This window comes from Stegostoma tigrinum, chromosome 6, assembly GCF_030684315.1.
Source record: "Stegostoma tigrinum isolate sSteTig4 chromosome 6, sSteTig4.hap1, whole genome shotgun sequence".
NCBI lineage: Eukaryota > Metazoa > Chordata > Chondrichthyes > Orectolobiformes > Stegostomatidae > Stegostoma > Stegostoma tigrinum.
Window position 1 is genome coordinate 113787335 of NC_081359.1, and position 25626 is coordinate 113812960.

The 25626-nt window shown below is 45.7% G+C and overlaps 1 protein-coding gene across 1 annotated transcript in view; it reads right to left on the reverse strand.

Moving 5' to 3' along the window:
* LOC125453602 (dynein heavy chain domain-containing protein 1) overlaps positions 1-25626 on the reverse strand; it is a 198284-nt gene that overhangs the window by 155687 nt on the left and 16971 nt on the right. The window contains exons 6-11 of the mRNA XM_059646974.1: positions 21950-22201; positions 14129-14272; positions 12674-12839; positions 11011-11249; positions 8177-8420; positions 7773-7930 (exon numbers count right to left, since the gene is read on the reverse strand). Of these exons, the coding sequence (XP_059502957.1) occupies positions 7773-7930; positions 8177-8420; positions 11011-11249; positions 12674-12839; positions 14129-14272; positions 21950-22201 (1203 nt within the window). The remainder of the gene's footprint in view (positions 1-7772; positions 7931-8176; positions 8421-11010; positions 11250-12673; positions 12840-14128; positions 14273-21949; positions 22202-25626) is intronic.

Genomic DNA, 25626 nt, shown 5'->3' on the forward strand with positions numbered 1-25626 from the left:
AATTTCTCAACCAAAATATTGAAGAGAAAGGGCTGGAGGAGGTGTGCTACTGGTTAAGGATAATGTCAAAGCTGCAGTAAGAGAGGACATCTGGGAGGGCTCTTCCAGAAAGAACATATGGGTAGAACCTAGGGATAAGAAATGTACAATCACTAAAGAAACACAGCAACATAGAAAATAGGGGCAGCAGTAGACCATTCAACCTTTTGAGTCTGCACCACCATTCAATAAGATCATGGCTGATCATGTAATATCCGTATCCCACTCCCACCCTCTCCCCATACCCCTTGATCCCTTTAGCTGCAAAGGCCACGTCCAGCTCCCTCTTGAAAATATCTAATGAACTGGCCCCAAAGCTTCCTGTGGGAGAGAATTCCACAAGTTCACAACTCTCAGTGAAGAAATTCTTCCTCATCTCAGTCCTGAATGGCTTAACCCTTATTCTTAGACTGTGACCCTTGTTTCTGGACTTCCCCAACATTGGGAATATCCTTCCCACATCTAACATATTCATTCCCATCAGGATTTTATATGTTTCTATGAGATTCCCCCCTCATTTTTCTAAATTCCAGTGAATACAAGCCCAGTCAACCCAGTCTTTCCTCATGTGTTGGTCCTGCTATCCTGGGAATCAGTCTAGTGAACCTTCACTGAATTCCCTCAATACCAAGAATGTGCCTCCTCAGACAAGGAGACTAAAACTGTACACAATACTCAAGGTGTGGCATTTCAAGGCCCTGTATTACTGCAGCAAGATATCCTTACTCCGATATTCAAATCCTCTTGCTATGAAGGCCACCGTGCCATTAGCTTCCTCTCTGCCTGCATGCCAACCTTCAGCGATTGTTCTGCCATGGCGCCCAGGTCCCATTGCACCTCACCCTTTTCTAAACTGTCAACATTTAGATAATAATTTGCCTTCCTGTTTTTGCCACCAAAGTGGATAACCTCACATTTATCCACATTATACTGCATTTTCCAAGTATTTACCCACTCAGCCAATCTGTCTGAGTCACCCTGCAGCCTCTTAGCATCCTCCTCACAGCACGCACTGCCACCCAGCTGAGGGTCATCTGCAACTTTGGAGATATTGCATTCAATCATTAATGTATATTGTGGACAGCTGAAGTCCCAGCTCTGAGCCCTGCAGCACCCCACTCATCACTGTTTGCTGCTCTGAAAATGATCCATTTATTTTAACTCACTGCTTTCCATTTGCCAATGAGTTTCAGTGGACAGAATTTTGGGAACAGTGATCATAATTCCATAGGTTTTAAGATAATTATAGAAAAGGATAAGGTTGGTCCTTGAGTATAAGTGCTAAATATGGAGAAGGTTAGTTATAGTGTTAGGCAGGAGCTAGAGAAAGTAGATTGGAGGTGGATGTTTGAGGGTAAATACACATCTGACATGGGCAAGTCTTTTAAAGGCCAATTGATCAGAGTTCAGGACCAGCATGTTCCTGTGAGGAACAAAAAGAAGTATAGCAAGATTCAGGATTCTTGGATGGTGAGAGATGTTGTAAGTTTAGCCAAAGTATATGCAAGGTTTAGGAAACAGAATTCATACAAGGCTCTTGAAGAGTAAAAAGAAATCAGAGAACAACTTAAAAAAGAAATTAGAGGGCTAGGGGGTCATGAAATGTCCTTGGCAAGTAGGATTATGAAGAATCCCAAGGCATTTTATACACATATACGTATAGAAGGAGCAAGAGGGTAATTAGAGGAAGGGTAGGACAAAGCAGGGAATGCATGTGCAGAGCCAGAGAATGTGGGTGAGGTCCTTAATGAGTATCTCATGTCAGTATTCACCAAGGAGGAGGACATGAATGATGGTAAGCTTGTTCTAGGGCATGTCAGTACTAAGAAGGCTGAAAGTTGAAAAACATGAAGATAAATAATTTCTCAGGGCCTGATGGTATCTATCCCAGGATACTGAAGGAGGCAAGGTAGGGGCCGTGACTGAGCTCTTTGTACCTCTTTTGATGCAGGCAAGGTCCCAGAGGACTAGAGAATAACCAATGTTGTTCCTTTGTTCAAAAAGGGCAAAGGGATAATCCAGGAAATTATAGGCCGGTGAGCTTTACATCAGTGATAGGGAAATTATTGGAAAGGTCTCAGAACCACAGAATCTGCACAATGTGGAAACTAGTCCACACAGACCATTCCCTAACTCTATATTTCCCATGGCTAATACAGCTAATCTGTGTACAGTTCTGGTTGCCACATTACCAAAAGGATGTGGATGCTTTGGAGAGGGTGCAGAGGAGGTTCACCAGGATGTTGCCTGGTATGGAGGGCGCTGGCTATGAAGAAAGGTTGAGTAGATTAGGATTATTTTTGTTAGAAGGATGGAGATTGAGGGTGGACCTGATTGAGGTCTACAAAATCATGAGCGGTATAGATAGGGCGGATAGCAAGAAGCTTCTTCCCAGAGTGGGGGACTCAATTACTAGGGGTCATGAGTTCAAAGTGAGAGGAGGAAAGTTTATGGGAGATATGCTTGGAAAGTTCTTTACGCAGAGGGTGGTGGGTGCCTGGAAGACATTGCCAGTGGAGGTGGTAGATGCAGACACGATAGTGTCTTTTAAGATATAACTGGACAGGTACATGGATGGGCAGGGAGCAAATGGATACAGACCCTTAGAAAATAGATGACAGATTTAGATAGGGGATCACGATCAACGCAGGCTTGGACGGCCAAAGGGCCTGTTCCTGTGCTGTAATTTTCTTTGTTCTCTGTTCTTTCTTTGTACACATCCCTGGATACAATGGACAATTTAGCATGGCCAATCCACCTAATCCGCACACCTTTGGATTGTGGGAGGAAACCAGAGCACCCAAAGGAAACCCACGGCAACACGGGGAGAATATGAAAACTCCACACAGTTACCCAAAGTTGGAATCAAACCCAGGTCTCTGGCGCTTTGAGGTAGCAGTGCAAACCACTGAGCCATCCTGCTGCCTGGACTGAATTTACTTGCATCTAGAAAGGAAAGGACTTACTAGGGATAGGCAACTTGGCTTTCTGCAGGGGAGATCTTGCCTCACAAATCTCATTGAGTTTTTTGAGGAAACGGTGATGAAGATGATTGAAGAAGGTAAGGCAGTGGGCTTTCCTAAAGCATATGACAAGGTTCCTCATGGTAGTCTGGTCAAGAAGATCAAATCCCGTGGAATCCGTGGTAAGTTGGCAAGCTGGACACAAAATTGGTTTGTTCATAGAAGATGGGGTTATTATGGATGGGTGTTTTTCTGCCTGGAGGTCTGTGACCAGTGGTGTTCTACAAGGATCAGTGCTGGGACCTCTATTGGTTGTAATAGATTTTAAAGGATCTGGATGAAAATGTAGGTGGTCTGATCAGTGAGTTTGCAGACAACATGAAAATTGCTGGAATTGTGGCTAGTGAGGAAGGATATCAAAGGATGCAGCAGGATATAGATCAGTGGGAAAGTTGGGCAAATGGAGTTTAATCCAGACAAGTGCGAAGTGATACATTTTGAGAGATCAAATGCAAAAGGAAAGTTCACAGAAAATGGCAGGACCCTTAGCAGTACTGATGTATCAGCAGGATGTTCGGGGTACAAGTCCATAAGACCCTGAAAGTGGCAACACAAGTAGACAGGGTGGGAAAGAAGGTACATGCCATGCTAGCCTTCATCAGTCAAGGCACTGATTATGTTAAGACAGGGAATAAGACCATAAGATATCGGAGTGGAAGAAAGGCCATTTGGCCCATTGAGTCCACTCCGCCATTTAATCATGGCTGATGGGCATTTCAACTCCACTTCACTGCACTCTCCCCATAGCCCTTAATTCCTTGCAAGATCAAGAAATTATCAATCTTTGCCTTGAAGACACTTAACGTCCCGGCATCCACTGCATTCCGTAGCAATGAATTTCACAGGCCTACCACTCTCTGGCTGAAGAAATGTCTCCTCATTTTCGTTTTAAATTTACCCCCTCTAATTCTAAGGCTGTGCCCACGGGTCCTAGTCTCCCCGCCCAACAGAAACTACTCCCCAACATCCACCCTTTCTATGCCATGCATTATCTTGTATGTTTCTACTAGATTTCCCCTCAATCTTTGACACTCTAATGAATACAATCCCAGGATCCTCAGTCGTTCATTGTATGTTAGGCCTACCATTCCAGGGATCATCCGTGCGAATCTCCGCTGGACACGCTCCAGGGCCAGCATGTCCTTCCTGAGGTGTGGGGCCCAAAATTGGACACAGTATTCTAAATGGGGCCTAACTAGAGCTTTATAAAGTCTCAAATGCACATCGCTGCTTTTACATTCCAACCCTCTTGAGTAAAGTGACAACATTACATTCGCTTTCTTCATCACAGACTCAACCTGCAAGTTAACCTTTAGAGAATCTGGACCAACACCTCCAGATCCCTTTGTACTTCGGCTTTATGAATTTTCTCACTGTTTAGGAATAGCTGAACTGCTCTGATAATTAAACTAAAACACAAGCTCCAATCTGTTATGATGGCAGTAGGGGTTCCCCTCTAATAATTACCACTGAAACACACAGAAAAGCTCACCTTTCACCTCATTATCTATTAAAAGAATGCTTCAAAAAAAGAAAATCCCTGATCTCCAATTTACAAATAACAGGAAACAATTTATTTGTTTAACCCTAACAATGAACAAATTAACAATGTTATGAATAAACCGAATAATTTCCCCCAGAGTACTAGCTGCTCCCTAGCTGGTCTAAATTCTACTGGAATGCTGTCTAAAGAAAGTCAAGTCCCATTAATACAAATCCAGTTAATAAGAAGCAATAAATTACAACTTAATGTCTCCAAGTTTGCACAGACTGTAGTCTGGAATATTCTATCATCTCTGCTCTCTTTGTAAATACCTTTTTTCCATTAATTCTGCTGTCAGAAATGTTTTATCTCCATAATTTCTTCATTGAGGACTTTGAGCTAAAATACTATGATACATTTGTTTAATTAGATAGGCTTTCTCTGAGAGCTGAATGGTGTTGACTGTGGCACGTGGCGGATGGCTCTCTCTTTCAGATGGCAGTTAGCTCTCTAAACGCTCTCATCTTATACACCCGTAATGACAATCAAATTCTTATAATTCAATTGGTTCCAGGTTATCAACACCATTAGATTTAAATTCAATCAGCTCTGAATTGCTGAGTTTGGTTTTAAATTAATTGTCCAAATTCAAACTTGTTATCACAACATCTAAACGAGACGGCTGTTTTACCTGCCACCTGTAAGGTGTTTTTTTGATGCACTTATTTCACTTTGTGAGGCTCTCTGTACTGGCAGCTTCAGATGCTGCTCACAGACATACATTTTTTTTCACATTTCTAAATGCAGACAAAGGATGAATCTCTTGAAGGAACCTCATATTTTAGCTTCCTGCCTTCCACTTCACAATTACTCTACCCAACTTTGTAACAAGTATAAAAGTTGGCAAGTCAATTTGCAACTGTGTAAGATTATAGTCAGACCACATTTGGAGTATTATGTATTGTTCTGGTCGCCACGCTAGAGGAAGGATGTGAAGGCTTTGGAGAGGGTCCAGAAGAGGTTTACTAGGGTGTTGTCTGGATTGGGATGTCTAAACAATAAGGACAGACTGGATAAACTTGGGCTGTTTTTTCCGAGCACTGGAGGCTAAAGGGACAACCTGATAGAAGTACATAAAAGAATTATGCATGGATAGGGTGGATAATTGAAGTCTTTTTCCAATGGTGGAAATATTAATTACTAGGGGGCATAGGTTTAAAGTGAGAGGGGAAGTGTTAAAGGAAATGTGCAAGAAAAGCTTTTTTTATACAGAGAATGGTAGGTACCTAGAATGTGCTGCCAGAGGAGATGGTAGAAGGAGATATGATAGCAAAATTTAAGAGGCATTTAGACAGACACATAAATGGACACAGAATAGAGGGATACAGACCATGAGCAGGCAGATGGGATTAGTTTGTATTGGATTATGGTCAGTGCAGACATGATGCGCTTGAAGGGCCTGTTCCTGTGCTGGACTGTTTTAGGTTCTATGAGAGGGAGCTCGTTATACTTCTCCATTTCAATGTGAAGTTAAGATTGTGGCCTCGTTCATAGAGCCATAGAGATATACAGCACTGAAACAGACCTTTCGGTCCAGTTGTCCATGCTGACCAGATATTCTATATAAATCCAGTCTCTTTGCCAGCATTTGGCCCATATCCCTCCAAACCCTTATTCATCTACCCATCCCAATGCCTGTGCTAAATGTTGTAATTGTATCAGCCACCACCACTTCCTCCGGCAGCTCATTCCATACACGCACCACCATTTGCATGAAAAAGGTGTCCCTTAGGTCCCGTTTAAATCTTTCTCCTCTCACCGTAAACCTATGCCCCTCTAGTTTTGGACTGCCCCACTCCGGAAAAAACAGCTTGGCTGTTCACTCTATCCCTGGCCCTCATGGTTTTATAAAACTCTATAAGGTCACTTCTCAGCCTCTGATGCTCCAGGGGTAGCATGGTGGCTCAGTGGTTAGCACTGCTGCCTCACAGAACCAGGGACCCGGGTTCGTCCCCACACTGTCTGTGTGGAGTTTGCACATTCTCCCCATGTCTGAATGGGTTTCCTCTGGGTGCTCCAATTTCCTCCCACAATCCAAAGGTGTGCAGGTTAGGTTAGGTGGATCGGCCATGTTAAATTGCCCATAGTGTTCAGGGATGTGTAGATTGGGGATTGGGTCTGGGTGGGATGCTCTAAGGGCCGGTGTGGACTTGTTGGGCCAAAGGGCCTATTTTCACACTGTAGGGATTCTATGATTACACTAAGTCAATGTTATTTATCTATGAAAACAGCCCCAGCCTTTTTCCGCCTCTCCCTATAGCTCAAACCCTCCAACCGTAGCAACTTGTAAATCTTTCCTGAACCCGTTCTAGTTTCACAACATCCTTCCTGTGGACGGGAGATCAGAATAGCACACAGTACTCCAAAACTGGCTTAACCAATGTCCTCTACAGCTATAACATGATCTCCCAGCTCCTATACTCAATGTACTGACCAATAAAGGCAAGCATACCAAATGCCTTCTCAACTATTCTGTCTACCTTCAACGCCACTTTCAATAAACTATGAATCTGCACTCGAAAGTCTATTTGTTCAGCAACACTCCCCAAGACCTTACCATTAAGTGTATAAGTCCTACCCTGATTTGCCTTGCCAAAATGCAGCACCTCACATTTTATCTAAATTAAACTCCAACTGTAATTCTTCAGCCCATTGACCCATCTGATCAAGATCTTATTGTATTCTGAAGTAAATTTCTTTGCTGTCCACTACACCTCCAATTTTAGTGACATCTGCAAGTTTACTAACCATACCTCCTATATTCACATCCAAATCATTTATACAAATGATGAAAAGCAGTGGACCCAGCACCGACCTTTTCCTGAGAGAGCCAGAACTTGCAAGCACAAGGAGGGGTTGAGGAGTGCGGAGTAGAAGTATTCTGGAGAATCTGGATAAATATAGGAGAGAAAAAGGAATGGACACCTGCTTTTGGGCTTGCCATGACTTCAGCTTGTGCCAAAGTACTCTACAACCAATGAAGATACTTTCGTGATGGACCCACTATTGTAATTCAGGAACTTTTAGGATGAAATGCTGTGCGATTCTACAAAGATTGTGGTGCTTGTAAGAATGATCCAGAAGAAATAATGATGAAATGCCTGTTAAAGGGGACTTCAGGTCCCCAACTCCCTCATGGGGACTCTCAGTCTATAGAAATATGGTACCTTTTTTGAGTACAAGGCAAAGGCAACATCTCCTGTTGGCTTGTCCTGCAATTCTTTGATGGCTGTTGACAGGTCAATGATAAGCTTCTCTGTACGCTGTTCACATTCCACTTTCGAAAACCTTAGAATTTCCAGCTGCATGGACTTCAGAGAGGGTGCTGCGAAAGAAGGGAAAGAGCAGGTTATTGAGGGTCATGTGCATCTGGGGTGAGAGAAATTGGCGTGGTACGTTGTGAAAAACCCAGGTCACTATATGCCGATGGAGGGGTGGGGTGGGGGGGGGGCGGGGGGGGTGCATGGTGGTGGTGGGTGGTTGTGGGGTCAGTACTGACACACAAGCACACAGCGCAGACATTGTCAGCTGGTTCGGGTGGCACAATGTTGGGTTTACCAGCAGCACCCACCCATCTTCTCGTGAACAATCGAACAGTCTAGAGCCAACACTCGATTTCTGGTAACATACAGACGATCAATTCCTTTCATCCTCCTCAGCCATTTCCTCATCTGCATCAGGTGGAGCTGGTACTGCTGCAGTTTCCAGTCTCGCAGCTTCTCCAGTTCATCTGCACTCCACGTGTAAAGCATTTGGTAAATTGCTGTGAGCCAAATGTGGCGAGCTCGGAACAGGATGATTTCCTTCATAGCGGCCTGAAAACACGGGAGATATAATCAGAGACCATCAGAAAAGAGAAAAGGATCAGGCAACTGCTCAGAAATAATGGGAACTGCAGATGCTGGAGAATCCAAGATAATAAAGTGTGGGGCTGGATGAACACAGCAGGCCCAGCAGCATCTCAGGAGCACAAAAGCTGACATTTCGGGCCTAGACCCTTCATCAGAGAGGGGGATGGGGTGAGGGTTCTGGAATAAATAGGGAGTGGGGGGAGGCGGACCGAAGATGGAGAGAAAAGAAGATAGGAGAAGAGGAGAGTATAGGTGGGGAGGTAGAGAGGGGATAGGTCAGTCCAGGGAAGACGGACAGGTTAAGGAGGTGGGTTGAGGTTAGTAGGTAGGAAATGGAGGTGCGGCCTGAGGTGGGAGGAAGGAATGGGTGAGAGGAGGAACAGGTTAGGGAGGCAGAGACAGGCTGGGCTGGTTGTGTGGTGCAGTGGGGGGAGGGGACGAACTGGGCTAGTTTTGGGATGCGGTGGGGGAAGGGGAGATTTTGAAGCTGGTGAAGTCCACATTGATACCATTGGGCTGCAGGGTTCCCAAGCGGAACATGAGTTGCTGTTCCTGCAATCTTCGGGTGGCATCATTGTGGCACTGCAGGAGGCCCATGATGGACAACTGCTCAACCTGCTTCAATATAAGCTCAACAGCCCTGTGTACACTCCCCCCATCACTAACCCCACCCACCCACTCAATCCCCCTCTTACAGCCCTGTGTACACTCCCACCATCACTAACACCACCCACCCACTCAATCCCCCTCCTAAAGCCCTGTGTACACTCCCCCCATCACTGACCCTACCCATTCACTTAATCCCCCTCCTACAGCTCCATGTACACTTGCCCCATCACTGACCCTACCCCCCATTTAATCCCACTCCCTCAGCCTTGTTCCCTCACAGGTTGACAGTGGAAAGGCAATGACAAGCATTTCAAGAGTGCATCGAGAATCTGCAACAACTATTCTTTCTTGCTTGTACAAAAATAACATGGGAAAGGCGGCCTGACTCTAGCAATCAAGGGAAATAGGGATAATATTTAATCAAAGGAAGCACATGAATTGGTCTGAAAGAGCAGCAGGCCTGGGGATGGGGAGCAGATTAAACTTCAGCAAAGGAGGATGAAGTAAGATATTAGTAAAGGGAGAGTATGAGTTGCTTGTGGAAACATAAGAACTGAATGTAAATGTTTTTACAAGTTTGTGAAGAGAGATAGATTGGTGAAGACAAATGTTGGTCCCTTACAGTCAGAAACTGGGGAACAAAGAGATGGCTGACCAATTAAAGCCATATTTTGATTCTGTGTTCACAAAGGGAGGACACAAATAAAGTCCCAAAAACTTTGGGGAAACAGGGTCTTGTCAGAAAGAAAAACTGAAGGGAAACACTATTAGTAGGGGAATGATGTTGGGAAATTGATGGGATTGAAGGATGATAAATCCCCAAGGCCTGGAAATCTACATCCCAGGGTACTCAAGGAAGTGGCTCTAGAAAAAGTGGATGCTTTGGTGGTTATCCTTCAAGATTCTTCAGACTCTGGACAGATTGTGGGTTGCTAATGTAACCTACCTTTCAAAATGGGAGACAAAGAAAAAATCAAAAATTACTGACCAGTGAGACTGATGTTGGGAGTGAGGAAAATGTTCAAGTCCATTATAAAATATTTAAATTTAATTACAAAAGGGAAATCATCCTTGACAAATCTTTGAGAATGTAATTAGTAGAGTTGATGAGGTGGAGCCAGTGGATGTGGTTTATTTGGCCTTTCAGCAATATCCCCCATAAGAGATTAATGTGTCAAATTAAAGTGCTTGGGTTTGGGAGTAGAGTACCGAGATGGAAAGAGAACTGGTTGGCAGGCAGGAAACAAAGAGCAGAAATGGATCAGAGATAATGGGAACTGCAGATGCTGGAGATTCCAAGATAATAAAATGTGAGGCTGGATGAACACAGCAGGCCAAGCAGCATCTCAGGAGCACAAGCAGAAATGGATGGGTGTTTTACCAAGTGGCAGGCAGTGACCAGTGGGATACTGCAGGGATCACTGCTTGGACTCCAGCTATTCTCAATATATAATAATGATTGGATGAGGGAACTATAAGAAATCTGTCCACATTTGCAGATGACGTGAAGCTGCATGGGAGGGTGAGCTGTGAGGGGGATAAAGAGATGTTACAGTGTGACTTGGACAGGCACAGTGAGTGGCCAATGAATGGCAGATGTAGTCTAATATGGATAAATGTGAGGTTATCCGGGAAAACAAATGATTATCTGAATGGTGATAGATTGGAAAAAGGGGAAGCGCAATGAGACCTGGGTATCCTTGTACACCAGTTGCTGAAGGTAAATATTTAGGTGCAGCAGATGGTGAAGAAAGCAAAAGCTATGTTCATCTCCATAGAAAGCAAGAGAGAGAAAGAGAGAGATTTACTGACAACAAGAGACAATGTAGAGCAACAGAAAAAACTGAGCTGGAGGTAGACTCAGAGACACAAAGACATACAGAGAGGGAGAAAGTGTGTTGTGCCAAGACTGGGGCAGACCCAGATTGCTGACTGATATTCTTACCTTGATGAGGAGTTTTTGCTTCCTCTGGGCACTCTGTAGCTTCCTGTCTGTTGTTAGCTCTGCTGTCAGAAGGTTGATGGGCATTGTGTTGAAATCAGCCTTCAGCTGCTCCCCAGTGACCATCAGCCTTATGCTGTCCAGCGGCCCAAGCAGGACTGACGGCCGTGGGATAGAGCACAATGGCTTAGAGATCAGATGCTGCGTGCTGTGACAGGGTCCAGTCTCTGCGTCTCCCGAGCCTGTCAGGAGCAAGGGAAGAAAGTGCTACAGTTTCTACATCCATTTAATCCTTAGGACATCCCAAAGCAATTGACATCTGATGATGTCTATTCAGTAGAGTCAGGGTCAGGGTGCAGAACACTTTCCGTTTTGGGTGCACCTACACTTGAGGGATGCAGAGGACCTTTAAGACATTTCGAAAGGGAGGGATAATTGCTGGCTTAGTCAGTGGTACCCACAACTCAGGAAAGAATCATAAATGTTATAAATACGTCTAAACACAACAGCCAATTTGAGTCCAACACGCTCACACAAACAAGGGTGGTATGTTGGCTCACAGCATCAGAGACCTGGGTTCGATTCCACCCTTGTGTAACTCTCTCTGTGGAGTTTGTATATTCTCTCCATGTCTGCATGGGTTTCCTTTGAGTGCTCCGGTTTCGTCCCATAGATGCTAAATTGCCCTGAAGTGTCCAGGGATGTGCACCTTCCTCTGTAACTGGTGAAGGTGCATCACCTGTCTATTTGCCTCAGCATCCAAGGGCCCAAACATACGTTTCAGGTGAAGCAACACTTCACCTGCACCAGAATCTAGTCCACTGCATTCACTGCTCACAATGTGGTCTCCTCTACACTGGGGAAATAAAGAGTAGGCTGAGTGATCACCAAACACAACATCTACGGTCTACTCGTGAAAAAGACCCTGAAATACCTGTTGCCTGCCACTTTAATGTACCACCCTCTGTCTCTGGCTTGCTGCAGTGTTCCAGCGAATCTCAACGCAAGCTGGAAGAACAAAACCTCATTTTCTGCTTGGGGACCCTGTAGGCCCCTGGGCTCAATATCGAGTTCAATAATTTTAGGCCCAAGCACTCCCCTATCCCCGCCCCCTGCCCCACACGCCAGGCCTTGTTACCACACAGCCTGCCATTACACACCCCCTGTTGTTAGTCATTAGCAGTCTCCTTAACAGCTATTCTCCCTCCTGGCCTGATCGTTAACAACTCCTTTGCCTATCCAACTGCTCTTCTCTCTGTTCGTGCTCTATCCAATCACTTACTTCCTACCCCACACCCCTCCATATTTTCTGCATATAGACTGACGTTTTCCCAGTTTCTATCAGTTCTGAGGAAGGGTCACCTGAAATGTTAACTGTGATTTTTTCTTCACAGATGCTGCCAGACCTGGGGAGCTTTTCCAGCAACTTCTGTTTTTGTACTCATCTTATAAATTCTCTATCTCCCTCTCTCTCTCTTCCCCCCTCCACAATGACTAACTCACTCTTACCTTCCACACACTCTCACTTACATACCTTCTACATTCTCTCCCTCTCTTTTCACTCTCTTCCTCTATTCCCCCACACAGCCTCCCTTTCTCTCATGCTCGACACTCGTCTTCCAGCCACTCTCCCTCAACGTTCACTCCGTCTCACTTATTCACTCACCTTCGTCTCCTGATCTTCCTCTTGCCTCCTGTTGGGTCCTGCACACATTACACACTGTCTCTGAAGGCTTGTTGGGCCCAGTCTCGGGTGAGTCTTTGCTCCTAGTGACCCCCTGATTCTCCGGTCCAGGTTTTGAATGGCCAGTATTCTGCGCAGACTCCACAACCTGAAGGTCAATGTTCCAGAGAGTGAGGGACCACCCGACCAATTGCTGCTCATACTCAGGTAGCTCCACAGCCCCTCTGTCCCATCGTTCCCTATCCCCGTCCCCCGTTTTGTGCCCTCACGTTTGTATCTGCTCCCTCTTACAGCCATCATCACTGTCACTCTCGCCCACTGACCCCCTCACTCCCTCCCTATCACTGCCAAACTCACTAACCCCATATCCAGCCCACCCCACCCTCCCATTTCTTCCCTGGCTACACCTCCCTCATTGCCTCCTCACATGCCTGTTCCTCTCACCATTCACATTAATGCTCACATCCACATAGCCCACACAGTAATCCTCTGACAGCGTGTTTTGCCTTCATTAATGACGCTCCGACAGTGCGGTGCTCCCTCAGCACTGACCCTCCGGCAGTGCCCGCTCCCTCAGCACTGACCCTCCGACAGTGCGGCGCTCCCTCAGCACTGATCCTCCGGCAGTGCCCGCTCTCTCAGCAATGCCTCTCCGGCAGTGCGGCGCTTCCTCAGCACTGACTCTCCGGCAGTGCGGCGCTCCCTCAGCACTGACTCCGGCAGTGCGGCGCTCCCTCAGCACTGACCCTCTGGCAGCGCGGTGCTCCCTCAGCACTGACCCTCGACAGTACGGTGCTCCCTCAGCACTGACCCTCTGACAGTGTGGCGCTCCCTCAGCACAGACCCTCCGGGAGTGCGGCGCTCCCTCAGCACAGACCCTCCGGGAGTGCGGCGCTCCCTCAGCACTGACCCTCCGACAGTGCGGCGCTCCCTCAGCACTGACCCTCCGACAGTGTGGCGCTCCCTCAGCACTGACCCTCCGACAGTGCCCACTCCCTCAGCATTGACCCTCCGACAGTGTGGCGCTCCCTCAGCACTGACCCTCCAACAGTGCAGCACTCCCTCAGCACTGACCCTCTGAGTGGGCAGAACTCTGTTAGATGCGCCTCTAAAATGTCAGCTTTTCAATTTTTTGTGAAGTGTTGTTTTACCTTGAAGCCAAACCTTCTACTTGAATGTCTAGCCATACACACTGCAACACTGTCTCCACCCAACTTCAAGATACAGCGCTGGAAGTCATTGCAAATGAAGTCTCTCTGATGTAAAGAAGTCTCAACAATTTGTATGAGCACCAATATTTGTTAGCAGAGACAACTGGGCTGAATGGCCTCAGCTTGGGCTGGCACTGTTCCCTCTCTGGGTATGGAACTGTGGATGCAGTGTGTTAATGAGCACAGGGTGTAGGACTGAGAATTTTTCTGTGGTGTTCACACTCACCTTGAGGATGCTATTGCCCACTGATTTCAGGATTTCCGACATTTTTGTGAAGAGGACGGACCGAGTTGGGGACACAGTCATGTGGCCGTCAGCATCAAACACCAAGTGCACCTTCAGGAAAGCTGGCCTCTGTTCAGTTGTGCTCTGTGAAGTAACACAATGCAGCATTTGCAGCCTTCACACACACGCACACACTCGCACCTTGCCACTCACTGTCCTGTACCCCCCGTCAACATATATTCTCTCCCCAACCCACACCCACTCCCCCACCGCACACACATTGTCCCCCCAGTCCACATTTACTCCCCTCATCCAACATTACACACATTGTCATGCCCACATGCTCCACACACACCTCTCCCCTGCCCCTGCAATGATTGGAATGACATCAGCCAGGTAAACCTCGCAGTTTGTCAGATCCCTGATTGGGGCTGTTAACCTGGTTCCATCAGGGAGCCCTGGCTGAGTTTCAGGGGTCTTGTTCACTCTGGCAGTTGACTCTGACAAGGCTGTACCAGAGTCAAGGACTCTCCATCTGTAAATAAAGGGTCACTTAAGCACTGCCCTTACTGGATTTGCTTGTTATGGGTTCACTAGCCACATGGGTGTTACCTGGTGGTGGAAATGTTGAATAAAGTTTTTTTGCATGTGGTTTCATTTATTGAGTCACTGCACATAAACACTCACACACCACAGGTGATGCATTGAAAATAAGCATGACTGCTGTGCAGTAGTAGTGTGGGGGGGAGGGGGTCAAAATAAAGGGTGACTTGGTGACAGGATATTAGCCTCTGAGGAGTTACTTCAGAGGTGACAAGAGTAATGTATGTACTGAAGAAACTCGTTTGCAACAGTTGTCTCTGAGTTGGAGTTCTGGCATCATGCTGCTTTTGGGAAGCTTGACTGTGATCCTGCTCTGAACCAGACAGCATGTGGACCTGTAGCTTTTTCAGTTATCAGAACCTAACCTTCCCAGAGGCAGTAGATACTGAAACCTTTCAAGAATTGACAGATTTAGTTCAGGAATATTACAACTTCAAGCCTTCTTTCATTCTGAGAGGCAATCATTTTTATTTGACAATTTGAGAACCAGGAGGTTCTTTGTCAGGATTTTTGACCAGGTTAAGATGACTAGCAGAGGCATTTGACATTGGTTTAACCCTCAGTAAAACACTGAGAGATCGGTTACTATGTGGGATTAATGATCTAATCTTGCAAAAGTGCCTACTAGCTGAAGCCGAATCGAACTTCAAAGAGACACTACAACTGGCTGTAACATTGGAAAATGTGGCATGTGGAGTATATGAGGTGTAGAGTATTCCAATGGATGTGGATACCCTCACTAGACCTACTGAACTCAGGGAACTACCATTTGAGTGAAGGCAATTGCGTAGCCTCACTCAGGGCGTATCTGGAACACAGGAATTCTAGGTCAGCCCACAGCAAAACCCAAAACAAAGCCAAGCTTCCACTAAACAGTTAAAATTTTCTTCAGGATCCAGGCCGGCAAGCCATTGTAGTATGGTATGTGGACTCAAGACAGCAAGAGTCCCCCAGGCCTGAATTGAGTAAGAGAGCTCACAGGCCAGTATCCAGGGCCATGCATACCCTGGAAAGTCTCCTTCCGTCTGGTTTGGAACAGCTAAACATCCAAGTCAGAACCAATCAGAATAAACATCTGGTTAATTGGTCACCGGGTTCTCATGGTGGTCAATACTGTCTCAGACTGATTCAGTGGTTGCAGACCAGTCTTTAAAAACATTCGCTCTGGATTCTGCCGCTTAGGTTTGTGCAAGACCTCGGCTAAATGAGAACTTATACAGGGGAACGATTACAGATTAAGGGTGAAACTTTGGTTGTTATCTCTTGTGAGAAGCAGCTGGTTCAGTTACCACTGATTGTCATAAAAGGCTTGGTCCCAAGTTTGATGGGGCAGAATTAGTTGAGCAAGATTCACCTTGATTGGCTCAATGTTTTGCGATTAGAAAATGGCTGCCTGAGTGAAGTCCTAATGAAATACCCAGAAGGTTTTCAGGAAGGTCTAGTGACTATCAGAGGAGTCAAGACCGTCTTGCATGTTGATCAGGAAGCAATTACACAATTCCGCAAGGCTCTCCCAGTGCCGCAGGGGCAAAATTTAGGAGGCTGGAAAGTGAAAGAATCATCAAACCCGTACAAAGATAACAAAGTGTGGAGCTGGATGAACACAGCAGGCCAAGCAGCATCTTAGGAGCACAGTGCTGCTTGGCCTGCTGTGTTCATCCAGCTCCACACTTTGTTCTCTCGGGTTCTCCACTACCTGCAGTTCCCATTATCTCTGATACAATCAAACCCATACAGTTTGTGGAATGGCCCCAGCACCAGTCATACTGATTGTGAAACCCAATGGGTCGGTTTGTTTTTGTGGGAATTTCAAACAAATAATAAACTGCTTTTCACAGCTGGATAAATATCCAATTCCTGGCCCTGAGGATTTATAAACAAAGCTGGCAGGGAGGTTGTCCTTCACAAAGCTGGACATGAGCCACGTGCACTTGAAATTACTACTTGCGACTAGATGAAGATTCCAGGATGTATGCTACAGCTCATATCTGAAAAGGTTAATATCAATTTTCAAGACTGCCATTTAGGGTATTGTCAGCCTGAGCAATTTTACAATTAATGGTGGAGAACATTTTACAAGGTCTACCCCAGGTCACCATTTATCTAGATGATGTGCTAAGGGAACAGTAAAAAAAAGCACTTAGAGAACTTGGATGTAGTCCTTAGACGTTTCTTAAGTGTTCCTCATTGACTCTTCCCTGTTATTAGCACATCATCTGGATAAATAGTGACCTAGGGTAGACCTTGTAAAATGTTCTCCACCGTCAGCTGGAAAATTGCACAGGCAGGCATATCCTTTAGAAATGTGCTCCAGGCACCCCCCAAGTGACCTATTTGGGCTACAGAGTCAACAAGACTGGGTTACACCCATTGGAAGATAAAGTGAGGGCGATCAAAAGTGCCCCAGATCCCAGATCTGTACAGAAGCTTGGCTTTTTCCTTGGGCTGGTGAATTATTACAGAAAGTTCATACATAACCTAGCCTCCATCCTGGCACCATAGCAGCAGCAGTGAAAATAGAGTCACCCTTGGTAAAAGTCAGGTAGCCACACCATAGCTTTCAGGGAAGTGAAGAAACAGCTGTCATCCTCTAAAGTGTCGGCACACTATGATCCCAAGGCAGATCAGATATCGACATGTCATTTGGCTCGTAGGTTTCCCAAGGGAGAGAAATGCCCACTAGCGAATGAACGTAGAACATGGAACATAGAATGTAGAACATAGCATGTATATCACAGTGCAAGCCCTTTGGCCCACGATGTTGTGCCTACTCGAAGATCAAACTACCCCGCATACCCTTCATTTTGCTATCATCCATGTGCCCATCCAAGAGTCACAGAAATGTCCCTAATGAATCTGACTCCACTACCACCACTGGCATTGCCTTCCACACACCCACCACCCTCTATGTAAAGAACCTACCTCAGACATTTCCCCTCTCCCTTCCTCCCATCAACTTAAAATTATGCCCCGTTGTGATAGCCATTTTGGCCCTGGGATAAAGTCTCTGCTATCTACTCAGCTCCAGGACATCTCTGCAGGATTTCCTCGGGACAGTGTCCGAGGCCTAACCATCTTCAGTTGCTTCATCAACAATCTTCTCTCCGTCATAAGGTCAGAAGAGGAGATGTTTGCTGATGGTTGCACAATGTTCAGCACCATTCGTGACTCCTCAGATACTGAAGCAGTCCGTGTTCAAATGCAACAAGATATGGGCAATATCCAGGCTTGGGCTGAGAAATGGCAACTAACATTCATGCAACAACACTCAAGAAGTTTTGACACAATCCAGGACAAAGCAGCCGCTTGCTTGGCACCACATCCACAAGCATCCACTCCCTCTACCACCGGCGCTCAGTAGCAGCAGTGTGTACTGTCTACAAGACAGAAACATAGACGATAGGAGCAGGAGGAGACCATTCAGCCCTTTGAACGTGCTGCGCCATTCTTCATGGTCATGGCTGATCATCCAATTCAATAGCCTAATCCTGCTTTCTCCCCCTAAACTTTGATCCTATTCACTCCAAGTGCGATATCCAGCTGCCTCTTGAACGCATTTAATGTTTTTGCATCAACTTCCAGTGGTAATGAAATTCCAGAGGCTCACCACTCTTTGGGTGAAGAATTGTCTTCTCATCTCCATCCTAAATTGTCTACCCTGAATCCTCATACTGTGGTCCCTGGTTCTGGACAGGATGCACTGCAGAAACTCACCAAAGATCCTCAGCCTGCACCCTTCAAACTCATGGCCACTTCCTTCCAGGAGGGCAAGGGCAGCAGATACATAGGAACACCACTGCATTCAAGATCCCCTCCAAGCCATTCACCATCCTGACTTGGAAATATATCACAGTTCCATCAATGTCACCGGGTGGAATTCCTGGAATTCCCTCCCTAATGGCATTGTTGATCCACCCACGGCAGGTGGACTGCAGCAGTTCAAGAAGGCAGCTCACCCCCCCTTTTGAAGGGCAACTCGGGATGGGCAATAATTGCTGGCCAGCCAGCGACACCCACATCCCACAAATGAATAAATAAATAAATATATTTTGTTGGCCATCGGGAAGCCTATAGTATATCCAACATCATAGTGATTGCACCTTTCTTATTCCTAAATTCTACCCATGTTGCGCACTGGATGAACCCTCCAAGATGTCCTCTCTTACTGCAGCCTTGATGCTCTCTTCAATCAGTAACTCCCCCTACCTTGTTTACATCCCTCTCTTTAATACTTGAAACATCAAAACCTGGAACACTGAGGTTTCTGTAATGGCTGCAACATCATATTTCCAGGGTCTAAGCTCATCTGTCTTACCTTCAGACTGCAGTGTTCATTAACGTGGCCCTACCTGCTATTCATAGAACATAGAACATTACAGCACAGTACAGGCCCTTCGGCCCTCGATGTTACGCCAACCTGTAAAACCAATCTGAAGCCCATCTAACCTACACTATTCCATTAATATCCATATGTTTATCCAATGACCATTTAAATGCCCTTAAACTTGGCGAATCTACTACTGTTGCAGGAAGGGCGTTCCGTTCCCTTACTACTCTCTGAGTAAAGAACCTACCTCTGACATCTGTCCTATATCTATCACCCCTCAATTTAAAGTTATGCCCCCTCAGGCTAGCCATTACCATCCTAGGAAAAAGGCTCTCACTGTCCACCCTATCTAATCCCCTGATCTTCTTGTGTGTCTCTATTAAATTCACCTCTTAACCTTCTTCTCTCTAACGAAAATAGCCTCACGTCCCTCAGCCTTTCCTCATAAGACCTTCCCTCCATAGCAGGCAACATCCTGTTAAATCTCCTCTGCACTTTTCCCAAAGCTTCCACATCCTTCTTATAATGCGGCGACTAGAACTCTACACAATACTCCAAGTGTGGCCGCGCCAGAGTTTTGTACAGCTGCAACATGACCTCATGGCTCCGAAACTCAATGCCTCTACCAATAAAACCTAACACACTGTACGCCTTCTTAACAACCCTATCAACCTGGGTGGCAACTTTCAGGGATCTATGCACATGGACACCGAGATCTCTCTGCTCATCCACACTACAGAGAATCTTACCATTAGCCCAGTTCTCTGTATTCCTGTTACTCCTTCCAAAGTGAATCACCTCACACTTTTCTGCATTAAACTCCGTTTGCCACCTCTCAGCCCAGGTCTGCAGCTTATCTATGTCTCTCTATAACCTGCAACATTCTTCCACACTATCCACAACTCCACCGACTTTAGTGTCATCCGCAAATTTACTAACCCATCCTTCTACGCCCTCATCCAGGTCATTTATAAAAATGACAAGCAGCAGTGGCCCCAAAAGATCCTTGCGGTACACCGCTAGTAACTGGTCTCCAGGATGAACATTTCCCATCAACCACTACCCTCTGTCTTCTTACAGCTAGCCAATTTCTGATCCAAACCGCTAAATCACCCTCAATCCCATGCCTCTGTATTTTCTGCAATAGCCTATCGTGGGGAACCTTATCAACCGCTTTACTGAAATCCATTTACACCACATCAACCGCTTTACCCTCATTCACCTGTTCAGTCACCCTCTCAAAGAACTCAATAAGGTTTGTGAGGCACGACCTACCCTTTTCAAAACCGTGTTGACTATCCCTAATCAAATTACTCCTTTCTAGATTATTATAAATCCTATCTCTTATAATCCTCTCCAACACTTTACCCACATCCAAAGTAAGGCTCACTGCTCTAAAATTACCAGGGTTATCTCTACTCCCCTTGTTGAACAAGGGGACATTTGCTATCCTCCAGTCATCTGGCACTATTCCTGTAGACAATGGCGACATAAAGCTCAGTAATCTCCTCCCCAGCTTCCTGGAGAATCCTAGGATAAATCCCATCCAGCCCAGGGAACTTATCTATTTTTACAGTTTCCAGAATTGCTAGCACCTCCTCCTTGGGAACCTCAATCCCAAGGGTCTAATAGCCTGTATCTCAGTATTCTCCTCAACAACGTTGTCTTTTTCCTGTGTGAACACTGACAAAAAAATTCATTTAGTGCCTCCTTTATCTCTTTGGACTCCACACACAACTTCCCACTACTGTCCTTGACTGGCCGAAATCTTACTCTAGTCATTCTTTTATTCCTGACATAGCTATAGAAAGCTTTAGGGTTTTCCTTGATCCTACATGCCAAAGACTTCTCATGTACCCTCCTGGCTCTTCTTAGCTCTCTCTTTAGGTCCTTCCTGGTTAACTTGTAACTCTCAAGTGCCCTAACTGAGCCTTCACGCCTCATCTTTACATAACCCTCCCTCTTCCTCTTGACAAAAGATCACAGTTTCCTCGCTCAACCACTTCCTCCCTACCCGACAGGTACATACTTATCAAGGACATGCAGTAGCTGTTCCTTGAACAAGCTCTACATTTCAATTGTGCCCAACCCCTACAGTTTCCTTCCCTGTCTTATGCATCTTAAATCTTGCCTAATTGCCTTTTCCCTCAGCTATAACTCTTGCCCTGCGGTATATACCTATCCCTTTCCATCGCTAAAGTAAAGGTAACTGAATTATGATCACTATCACCAAAGTGCTCACCTGGCCTGGTTCATTACCCAGTACCAAATCCAATGTGGCCTTACCTCTTGTTGGCCTATCTACATACTGTGTCAGGAAGCCCTCCTGCACACACTGGACAAAAACTGATCCATCTAAAGTACTCGAACTATTGCATTTCCAGTCAATATTTGGAAAGTTGAAGCCCCCATAACAACTACCCTGTTACTTTCGCTCCTATCCACAATCATCTCTGCAATCCTTTCCTCGACATCTCTGGAACTTTTTGGAGGCCTGTAGAAAACTCCCAACAGTATGACCTCTCCTTTCCTGTTTCTAACCTCAGCCCATAGTACCTCAGTAGGTGAATCCTCATCAAACATCCTTTCTGCCGCCGTAATACTGTCCTTGACTAACTTCCTATTAGAATTACTTGATTTAACACACTTTCTCTTCAATTACTCCATATGCTGGCTTGCTGCTCTGTTTTCCAGCTCCCTGCCATTGGAGTTAAGTTGAGATGAGGCCACAGTGAGATCATCCATTACCTCAGTGAATGTCAAAGCAGGCCCAAGGGGCAGAAGGGAAGAACTAAAATCAGGATATCTTAGAATTCAAGGCATGCAGAGTTTGTGGAGGGCTGCAAGACTGCAGGAAATTACAGCCACCCAGCAGTTTGTTCTTCACTTACCTGCAAAACATTTTGGACAAAATTTTGGACCTGGTCTTGGGCCACAGTAATGAGATTCTGCACTGTCATGTGATTGACCAGAGCTCCTAGGCGGCCCAGGCTCTGAACCACCTGCTCCGCATCTTGCAGGTGTTTCTCCGCCACCTCCTGCTTTTCTCGCTGCACGTGCAGAGACTCCTTCAGGAAGTTGGTTTCTATTAACTCCAGCTGTGTTCTACAGTCTCGAATAATCTTGTAACTGTCCTCACGTACCTGCATCACCAACAACAACAGTGATGTGATTCTAACTGCCATGGTGTTAAGAAGCATGGCAGAGTTAAACTAAGAGAAGGTTAGGAAGTTTTGAGGTTGCAGAAGCTGCTGTCAAAGTGCATTAGAGAGCAAACAGCTGTTATAGTCTTCATGGAGGTGTGGATTAGAGCTGACACTCTCCACTATGGATTGTTAGGGACTATTGTTTTAAATAGAGCTCAGCTTGGATGAAGACAATTCAAGATCAACAGAAAATTTAAGGCAGTATTCTGCATGAAGGTGAGGATTAGAGGATGAAGATTAAAACAGATGTATTTTGGGGTTATATAGAATTAGAACAGTAGTTACATGGTATTTGAGACACAGAAATATTAATGTGCTTTGGGGTCCATTTGCATACATCATAGCTGCAGAACATATTCAGACAGAGGGATTGACAGAATGCACTCTCATCACCACACAGAATCTTCGAATCACAGGATTGGTACATACCCTTCCTCTTGCAAACTGTTTTCTCCTTGGATAGTTATCTAATTCCCTGTTGAAAACTTCAGTTGACCCTGCCTCCTCCACACTCTCACACAGTACATTCCAGGCCCTAAACCCTCGAGTGAACCTGTCTCCTCCACACTCTCAGACAGTAAATTCCAGATTCCAATCACCTGAATGAACCTGCCTCCCCCACACTAAACTATCCTCCATGTGCCAATCCAAGAGTCGCTTAATTGTCCTTAAAGTATCTGAGTCCACAACCACTGCCCATAGCGCATTCCACATGCCCACCACTCTCTGTGTGAAGAACCTACCTCTGACGTCTCCCCTATACCTTCCTCCAATTTCCTTAAAATTATGCCCCCTCCTGATAGCCATTTCCACCCTGGGAAAAAGTCTCTGCCTCTCATCATGTTGTACACCTCTGTCAAGTCACCTCTCATCCTGGATAACACGGTTTGAAGCTGGATGAACACAGCAGGCAAAGCAGCATCAGCGGAGCAGGAAAGTTTGACGTTTCCGGTCGAGACCTTTCTTCAGAAGCTCCTCTGATGCTGCTTGGCCTGTTGTGTTCATCCAGATTCACACAGTGTTATCTCAGATTCTTCAGCATCGGCAGTTCCTACTATCTCTGTAATAATTTTAACACCTCTCATCCTTCTTCACTCCAATGAGAAAAGCCATAAGACCATAAAACCATAAGACATAGGAGCAGAAATTAGGCCTTTTGGCCCATTGAGTCTGCTCTGCCATTCAACCATGGCTGATAAGCTCCTCAACACCATTCTCCTGCTTTCTCCCCATAACCCTTGATCCCCTTGACAATCAAGAACCTGTCTATCTCTGTCTTAAATGTACTCAGTGACCTGGCCTTCACAGCCTTCTGAAGTAGAGAATTCCATAGGTTCACCACTGTCTGGCTGAAGAAGTTTCTTTTTATCTCAGTTCTAAAAGGTCTTCCCTTTACTCTAAGGCTGTGCCCTTGGGTCCTAGTCTTTCCTACCAATGGGAACATCTCAATATCCACTCTGTCCAGGCCTTTCAGCATTCTGTAAGTTTCAATTAGATCCCCCCCTCATCCTTCTTCACTCCAATGTGTATAGCCCTAGCTCCCTGATCCTTTCCTCATAAGACCTGCCCACCAGTCCAGGCAGCATCCTGGTAAATCTCCTCTGCAACCTCTCTAAAGCTCCCACGTCCTTCCTTCAATGAGGCGACCAGAACTGAACATAATATTCCAAGTTTGGTCCAACTGGAGTTTTATCGAACTGCAGCATAACCTAACCTCACGGCTCTTAAATTCAATTCCCCTGTCAATGAAAGCCAACACACCATACACCTTCTTTACAACCCTGTCAACTTGGGTAGCAACTTTGAGGGATCTATGGATGTGGCCCCCAAGATCCCTTTGTTCTTCCACACCCTGTATTTTGCATTCAAATTCAATCTTCCAAAATGAATCACTTCATACTTTTCCAGGTTGAATTCCATCTGCCACTTCTTTGCCTAGGTCTGCATCCCATCAATGTCCTGTTGCAACCTACAACAGCCCTACACGCTGTCCACAACTCCAACAACCTTTGTGTCATCAGCAAACCTACTAAATCACCCTTCCACTTCCTCAACCAAGCCATTTATAAAGATCACAAAGAGCAGAGGTCCCAGAACAGATCCCTACGGCACACCACTGGTCACCGAGCTCCAGGCTGAATACTTTCTATCTTTGGAATTCTTTGAGGACATTATTTGCATGGTGGACAATAGGGAACCTGTGGATGTGGTGTATCTGGATTTCCAGAAGGCATTTGACAAGGTGCCACACCAAAGGCTGCTACATAAGATAAGTGAGAGAGCACAGGTCTGGCAGATGGAGTACAATGTTGCTAAGTGTGAGATCATTCGTTTTGGTAGGAATAATAGGAAGATGGACCATGTTTTAACTGGTAAAAAATTGCAGCAGGCTGCTGTGCAGAGGGACTTGGGTGTCCTTGTACATGAATCACAAAAAGTAGGATTGCAGGTGCAGCAGTAATTAAAAAGGCAAATGGAATTTTGTCCGCCATTGCTAGAGAGATGGAGTTTAAAAACAGGGAGGCTATGCTGCAGCTGTATAGGGTCCTGGTCAGGCCACACCTGGAATACTGTGTGCAGTTTTGGTCTCCTTACTTGAGAAGCGATATACCAGCACTGCAGGGGTTGCAGAGGAGATTCACTTGGTTGATTCCAGATTTGAGAGGGTTGGATTATGAGGAGAGACTGAGTAGACTGGGATTATACTCATTGGAATTCAGAAGAATGAGGGGAGATCTTATAGAAACATATAAGATTATGAAGGGAATAGATAAAGTGAAGGCAGGTAGATTGTCTCCGCTAGCAGGTGAAACAAGGCTAGAGGTCTTCACCTCAAAATAAAGGAAGCAGATATAGGACTGAGGTCAGGAGGAACAACTTCACCCAAAGGGTTGTGAATCTGTGGAATTCCCTGCCCAGTGAAGTGGTTGAAGCTACCTCGCTGAATGTTTTTAAGGCAAGGCTCAATAAATTTTTGAACAGTAAAGGAATTAAGGGTTTATGGTGAGTGGGCGGGTAAGTGCAGCTGAGTCTCAAAAAGATCAGCCAAGATCTTATTAAATGGTGGGGCAGGCTCGAGGGGCCAGATGGCCTAATCCTGCTCCTAGTTCTTATCTACTACTGCTCTCTGTCTTTGGACGGCCAATTCTGTATCTAGACTGCCAAATTTCCCTGAATCCCAGCCTCCGTACTTTCTGAATGAGGGGGACCTTATCAAATGCCTTGCTAAAATCCATATATGCCACATCTACTGCTCTATCTTCATCAATGTGTTTTGTCAATCCTCAAAGAATTCAAAAAGGCTTGTGAGGCATGACTTGCCCCTCACAAAGCCATGCTGACAATTCCAAATCAAACTGTGC